Source organism: Hevea brasiliensis, chromosome 9 (assembly GCF_030052815.1).
Source record: "Hevea brasiliensis isolate MT/VB/25A 57/8 chromosome 9, ASM3005281v1, whole genome shotgun sequence".
In the NCBI taxonomy this organism is placed as follows: domain Eukaryota; kingdom Viridiplantae; phylum Streptophyta; class Magnoliopsida; order Malpighiales; family Euphorbiaceae; genus Hevea; species Hevea brasiliensis.
In genome coordinates, this window is record NC_079501.1 from 9,306,991 (window position 1) to 9,314,903 (window position 7,913).

General features: G+C 32.0%; 1 protein-coding gene across 1 annotated transcript; it reads right to left on the reverse strand.

The window, feature by feature from the left end:
- Nucleotides 1–508: 508 nt before the first annotated feature.
- LOC110665451 (tryptophan synthase alpha chain) lies at nt 509–5,905 on the reverse strand. Its single transcript, XM_021825583.2, has 9 exons — nt 5,536–5,905; nt 4,539–4,685; nt 4,399–4,464; nt 3,011–3,119; nt 2,335–2,411; nt 1,757–1,834; nt 1,563–1,640; nt 996–1,055; nt 509–891 (listed from the first exon to the last, which is right to left on the reverse strand). The coding sequence occupies exons 1-9, from the start codon at nt 5,725–5,727 to the stop codon at nt 757–759; spliced, it is 942 nt and encodes a 313-aa protein (XP_021681275.2). The 5' UTR covers nt 5,728–5,905; the 3' UTR covers nt 509–756.
- Between the last annotated feature and the right edge of the window lie 2,008 nt (nt 5,906–7,913).

Below are 7,913 nucleotides of genomic sequence, written 5' to 3' on the forward strand. Positions count from 1 at the left end.
TCTTGCTCCCCATTTGGTCAGGGTCTCAAGCGAAACTCTGCCTCCAACAGCAAATTATTTCCCCTTGCCGCACGGGATGTTACAATAATAGTTATTTAATATATAAAATTAAATCTGATAGAAATATTAATTATCAAATCCATACATGCTATTTAAAATTATCATTATATGGTTGGATCAGAATGAATGCCCAAAAATATCAAACCTATTAAAATCTCTAAATGAAATACTTATTTTTTATTTATGTGATATTAATTTAAAAAATATTTATTTGATATAATAATTATTGTATATTTCTAAAATTTAATAAAAAAATTATAAAATTAGTATTTTGTGAAAAATTATTCCACATTTAAATATAAATCAAATCTATAAATAGCAATCCAATTTAAAATAGTTACTATTTACAATTTTTTTTTTTTACTGAGATTTTTGTCTCTATCAACTTGGTAATAGCGCTGAGCTTTTTCAGGTAGCGGCCAGCAGAAATATAAAATGCACCAAGGAGTTCATGAAATTCTGGAAAGAGAATTGTGGATATTTGGTAGATGGTGTAGCTCAACTTGAGTTCACAGAAAAGCGCATGTATTTTACATTATTCAGTGCCTTAGGCTGCCTCAAGGAGAGCTTGCAACCTCGAGCTATAAAACCCGAAAAAAAAAAAGGAAAAGGAAAAGCATACATTATTATAATTAATATTTATGCCACTGTTGAAAAGAAGACTCACAAACTTCCAGTAATCACATAAAATTCTATTCAAGGAAGTGCAGACTTCAAAGATTTGGTTAAATTTTCTAGTTCCTTCAACCCTTCCTCGGGAGATTTTGCTCCACCCAACAACTTCACCATAGCACTACCAACAATGACACCATCAGCACCCCATCCTGCTACCTGCAATAAAAGAGCAGGTAATAAATATCTAGCTTGACGGTGCTGCATAAACCCAACAGGAAAACCCATGGCCATCATCAATCTTTCTATGTCAGAGGACTAACCTGTTTCACATGCTCAGGTTTTGATATGCCAAAGCCAACTGCTACGGGCTTAGTTGTTGCCTGTTGTGGTAAAAATGGTGGCATGAGGCAGATGTGATTAAATCCATTTAGTTCAGAGAATCATTAAGTGGTCACTAATGATTAAAGATATTTGCTTTAAAGCATATCAGATTGTGTCGATACCACTGCTCATTGAGCAGATCAGAATTGTCCAATATAATCCATCCATCTCAATAGACGTCAGATTTATGATTAAGCATTGTATTAATTAATTGATTTTTTTGCCATTTATTAGTAGGATTCTAAGTTGAGAAGAAAGTTCTTTATAGAAGGATTAGATTGGATAACAAATTCTCCCAAACACTAATCCTATCATCCAATCCATTACTCTAAATCTCGAGAGGCCAAAATGACCAATGCACCAAGCACAACCCAATTTTATGTTGAGGGTTTTAGTCCAAAAAAATTGCCAATGTCCTATTTAAAAGTGGATTATTCCACTGAAGTTTGGAAATCGCTATACCAGTGTCATCTATCAAAAGCTGTTATAAGATTATAAAGACAGACCTCTTTAATATCCTGCAGAAGGGTTTGAACTCGGTTGCTTACAGATTCACGGGCACCAGTAACTCCAACTGAGCTGACCTATAATTCCAAAATAAATGGAGAAGTCATAGAATATGCTACATCAAAAACCATTCCATCTTCCTTAGTATTATAACTCAACCATGATAAAGAATAAACTCTCTAAAGACTCTTACAAGATACACAAATCCCTCCGATGCTTCAACAATGGCTCTCATTCTTTCTACAGGAGTAGTCGGTGTTGTAAGAAGTACCTAGCCACCAGCAATTTGGAAATGTAAAATCAACTGTGCCTATTCTTAAAGCAGCACGAAAAAAAAAAAAAAAAAAAAGAGAGTGCTTGACTTTCATTATTGATTTCACCAGAAAGCCTAACAATTCAAACCTGCAGAATTAACTTAAGATATAAACCTATAATCACCATGCACCACACCACAGGCATGCATCCCTTTTTAATCATCAGCCGACAAAGACGTAACTTTCAAGGTAAACCTTAAAATGATAATAATTAGGTAACAACCAGCGTGCACAATTAAGTCAACATTCAAGAAATTTAAAGAAGATTAAAAAAACAAAGAAAAAATGCTTTCATTCTATAACACTATCACCGTCAATCTACCACCAACCATAGATGTCCATGTTTTTAAATTTTTGGTAAAGCAAAAACAAGTTCACTCTTACTCCAAGTGGTATGCTAATAAATATGAATAGATAAAAATGGACATATATACAAAAGTACGAGTGAAATACAAACCAGTTCAATATTGTTCTTGACAGCTTCCTTGCTCAAAACTTCAGTCTCCTCTAGAGGTACATCTGGGACAACAAGTCCTGAGACCAAGTTTGGGAGCATTCAAATAATAACATTATATGACACCCAGGATTAACATAAAAAATAAATGAAAACAGAAAACATAATTTAGGAATCCCAATTCACACTATATCTACAAGTGATTTTCATTTCCCAAATTGTTCAGATTAACATATATCATAGTATAAGTCAGTTTTCCCCCTTCTCCAAGAAGACATCATCCAACACATGATATTGATTTAAGGTATTGGCATATTGCAAAAGCAACCCCCAACACAACTTGTTTGTGAATTAGGAGTAGGTCAAGTCACACAGAAGACACAAATAACAGCTTGGACTTGAAGCACTCATAAAAGCTAACAAAAAGCCTAGCAGAGGATGTAGTCGTAGACAAATAATGTTAATGAAGTGTGTTGAATGAATGCTAAGAAAGACAAGATAGTCTTTAAGTGGAGTAAATTTTACTGACTACATGCACAACAATTTAGGTAAGTAGGGCATCCAACCTGCATCACCCTAGCATTTAATAACACTGGTTTGGTTAAAGATTATCATGTAGACTTGACTGCCATGATGCTAAAAAGCACAAAACCTTAAGCATATAAGATTTGTGTATTACCCTGTACACCAATGTCTTTTACGGTGGACATAAACTTCTCAATTCCACGCTTTAATATTGGGTTGTAATATGTAAATAAAGCAATTGGGCAGGATAATTGTGGAACCACCTGTACAGTGAACAAGTGAAGTGGTATAAGGACAGTTAAATCAAAAAATAAATTAGCATGAAGCTGTAACTAGAGATACTTAATTAGTTCCTTAAATTAAAGAAAAGGGGGAGGAAAGGGAGAAAAAATCTAGTGAATTTTTCTGGGTGTGTTATTATAATTTAAAGTCATGAATCTGACTGATGTAATTACCAAGGTTTTCAAACACAGCTTGCCTTTGAACCGGTGAAGGCCAAGGTTCATGGGTTTAAGGTTTAACCAGGGTTTAACGAGAATTAATTCAAATAAATATCACGTACTATTTTAATATACAAGCAATAAGTAAATTTAGTAAAAATTATAAATTTATATTCATAGACTTTGTTAAATTTTATAAGTAAATTATTAAATAATGCTATAAAAAATTGAATAAACTAAATTTGTCTTCATAAATTATTTTAAAATTTTATTAAGATTTAAAATTTAAAATTACCAATGTTTTATAATACAAGAAATAGTAAGTTAATTTTATTTATCATAAAAATAAAAATAAATAGAATTTTAATATATTTTATATATGATAATTTAATTGATGTAAAATAATTTGATAACAAAATTATAAAATAAAATAATTAGTCTGGAATAAGAGATATATATATTTTGGAACATAGGTACACAACTATAAGGTTAGTTCAAGTGGTTGACTTTGTAAGGTATCGGGTGACCCATGAAGCAATCATAGCCACGGTCTACTTTGGAACCTGAACAGGGCTAGTCCAACCTGGGTTGATCAAAACTAGACCAATACTGGTCGGTACCATTCCGGGCCAAAACCTATTTTTTCATTTTAAAAAAAATTTAATCGTTGGATTTAATCAAAACTGGACAAAAACCAGGACCCTTTAGTCCAATCCCTGTTAACCCTAACCCTTGAACCGCAACCAGCGATTTTGGCCCAGACCGGAACACCAGCCATGTCTACCATGAAGTCATTGGTTCAAATCACCATCCCTGCAAGCAGTGTAAATTTTTTCATGAAGATGGATTGGTCTATCTCTTCTGAGCAGGACCTGGTTGACTAGGTTGCTGGTTAACTAGCCAGTTCACACGTATCAACTCTAGTTTTCTGAAATGAGGGTTTTAAACATAAACCGGACCGATTCTGACAACTTTGGTAATTATTTGACAGCTGGTGTTTGCTTTAGGCTAAGAATTATGTGTTTCAATGATACAACAGCCATAAATCTATCTAAATATCACTGCAGCAGATTAATTACATGGTATCATATGATGGTCTTACCTCCTTCAACATTGACGTGATTGCATCAAAATTGGTCCCTCCTGCCAAGGAACGAGTAGCTGCTGCCTAAAAAATTAGAGAAATTTGTAAGAAAATTAGGAACAAAAATTTGCTCAACGAGGACAAAGTATCAACCAGACCTGAATAACAGGACCATCTGCCAGTGGATCAGAGTAAGGAACACCCAATTCAATTATGTCAGATCCACAGGAATCCAGCACCTTCAAGGCTTCTGCTGTGGTTGAAAGGTCAGGGTCACCAGCTGTGATGTATGGAATGAATGCCACCTTCACACAAACATATAATCTTAAAACAAGATTATAAGATATTACAATAATTCCTTTTTAACTTCCCCCACCATATGAATCCTAATGCTAATTCTCACTCTTCTCCCCTCCTTGTTCCCCAAAGCCAGAAAGTATTCCCTTTTGGACATCCAAAAATACTGTTATCGACCCTAATTCTGGCTGTTCCCGTATAATATTTGGATTCAAGGACCAGCATCATAGAATCACTAGATTAATTAACGCCTTTACTTTCGACAACTAAATAAAAGGAAAACAGATGGCCAAATCCGTTGTACAGAGAGATTAGCCTGTTTTATAAGGTTGCAAACTATATTAGAGCAGAGCAATTGAGCTCCAGGGTTTCATTTTTGCCTTCTTCAACGAACTGCAACAAGCACTCAAAAGCTAGATGAAAACATTCCATATTTCCCACAGCAAATTATGCCCTGTGGATTAACTTATAGGGCCATCCAATGAATTAAGCGTTTTATCTTGTAATATTGTCAATTTAATCCAATTAAGCTGTTCTTTTATTCCATGTTTAATTATCAATAACCAGCAATGAAAAACGAGTAATCCATTTATAATTACACAATTCATCTCTGACCTCCACTATATGGACGTCTGAAATTAGTATATAAAGGAAATCAACTGCCAAACCACGAACACATTTCCCATTTCTTTCCAAATTCAGATCCCATCAAACCAAATTCCTCTCATCACTAAACGAACTACACTCTTATCTCTCCAATATCAAAATGACAACTCCCAAGAACAATAACCAATTCCGCCAAGTAACAGAAAAAAAAACCCATATAAAAAACAATGAAAAAGATAATGAGGTGCTTACTTTGCCCTGTTTTCTCAGATTGGAGAACGTGTCACATAGACCAATAGTAGGAGCTGTTGTCAGGGCAGCCATTGGCGCGAATCTTCTGGTGGAAATGACAGTAGATTTGGAATGGGGGAAGCGAAGATGGAGATGGGCCTCCGGTTTCTTGAGGTTGAGGAAGCTAGTTGTTGATATCAGGGTAACAGCCATCGGACATAAAACAGGGGACTTTCTGATAGATGTTTGGTGCTAGCAGAAACAGTGATGCAATGAGCGGTTTTTGAAAATTTTTGACGAGGGTTTTGAGTTTTGACCAGTGTCCAGTGAAAGAAAAGCGCCACGTTTCGTGTGCTGTTCTTGCTTTGGTGAATAATAGGGAATTGATTGTGCTGTTCAGGGGTGGCTACGGTTCAGGAATCGCTGGTTACGATTCTTGAACCGTCGGTTCAGGTTCAATTAAATTATGAACCTGAATTAAATTGTCATAGGACTGTTTGAAATATGGTTCTTGAACCGCCGATTCCAGTTTGAGTCCCGGTTTAAAACAGTTTAAAGGACGGTTCGAAAAATGACAGTTCAAGACGGTTTGAAAATGATTTAGGGGCGGTTTAAGAGCGACTTAAAGAAAAAAATTAAAGGAAAATTTTATTGATTTAGAATTTAAGTTATATTTAAAATATTTTAATTTTTCTTAGAAATCTTTCAATCAAAATAAAATAAGAAAAATAAGAATAAAAATAATTTATTTTTAAGAAAAATTTAATAAGCAAAAACTTGAACTTATTAAAAATTAGAGATGAAATTAATTTAAAAAAAAATTAAAAAAATGTGCATGAATTTAATTTTGCCTATACATCCCTTTAGGATTTAGAGGAATCAAAATTTTCAGTTATAAGTTGAGAGAAGGGGAATTGAGGTGGCTTGGTCATGTGAAGCATAGACATAGCAAAACTCCAATTAGACAAGTAGAGCATATTGGGTTGAGGATAGAAAGAAAATAATTGTAACACCCCAAAATTTTATTATTTATGAGTATTTTTGGTATTTTAATTTTATTTGAATTTTAAAATTAATTTAAAGAAACAAAAAAAAAAAAAATATATACATATTTTATATTTTTTTTTGTTTTTTTTTTTTTTTTTTCTTTTTTGGACCTTTTTTCCCGAGGCAGTAAAAATTCAAAATTTTACCATTATGAGCTTAAAAATTCTGAAAAATTTATGTACTAACCAAATAGGAAAAAATCCATAAAAAATATCGTGGTAGCTTAGAAAATTACGATTCTTTAATTACCTTTTTGATGCTATGATGTGAATATGATGTTGATGTTGCATTTCACTCGGTAGACCTAAACTGACTTGGAGGAAAATAGTACAACATGATCTAGAAGCATTACACATTTCCGAGGATTTAACCCAAAATCGTTTAGAGTGGAGAAAGAAAATCCATATAGCTGACCCCAATAAATTTTTGGGATAAAAGTTTAGTTGAATTGAGTATTACTTACCCTTTTTAAAAAAATTATATGATAATTGATAATTAAAAAATATAAAAAAAAATCAAAATGGAGGGTATTGAAAATTTTATTAAAGATATAAAATAATAACAGAGTAATTGAGATAGCATAAAAATAATAAAGTAGGAGAATTTTGAAAGTACTGAGAATTAAAAGGAATATAGAAAATAATTATTTAGAAAATTTGAGAGAAATTGAAAGAGTATTAAGAATTAAAGAGAGTATAGAGAATAATTGTGAGTATTAAGAATTAAAGAGAGTATAGAGAATAATTGTGTAGAGAATTAATGATATATATATATATATATATATATATATATATATATATATATATATATATTATAAATGAATTAGGAGTAGAGTGAAGTATTTGTTGAATTTTTTTGTATTTAAATCATTGGTTTTTTTTTTCGGTTCGGAATAATCGGTTCAATCCGGTCCGGAACCGCTGGTTCACGGTTTCTAAAAATTATGAACCTAAACCAAACCGTAGAATGACGGTTTCGGTCGGTTTTGGTTTTGACTCAAACCGAACCGTGGCCACCCCTAGTGCTATTAGACGTTACTGCAAATAATTTTATTTTATATATATATATATATTAAAAAATATTTTAAATTTTTTATTAATTTTTTATCTCTTAAAATTTTTTAATAAAAATTTCATAATAAAATCAATAAAAATATAATAAAAACATTACTTAAAAATATACAATTACTTAAAATTGATTGAATTATACCATTATTTTTATTATTTTAAATATTAAAATTTTATTATAATAATTAAATAAAAAATATCATTTCATAATACCATAGGCAATATCATATAATAGTATTATGAAAAATAATATCACGTGTATAAATAATTTTAATATATATATTT

Excerpts from the sequence above, each read along its gene's own strand:
- LOC110665451 (XM_021825583.2), bottom strand. The coding sequence starts at position 5,727 with ATGGCTGTTACCCTGATATCAACAACTAGCTTCCTCAACCTCAAGAAA. Across the intron at positions 3,120-4,398 it reads TCACGTCAATGTTGAAGGAG|GTGGTTCCACAATTATCCTG; the intron begins GTAAGACCATCA and ends TTCACTGTACAG. Across the intron at positions 892-995 it reads AACCTGAGCATGTGAAACAG|GTAGCAGGATGGGGTGCTGA; the intron begins GTTAGTCCTCTG and ends CTTTTATTGCAG.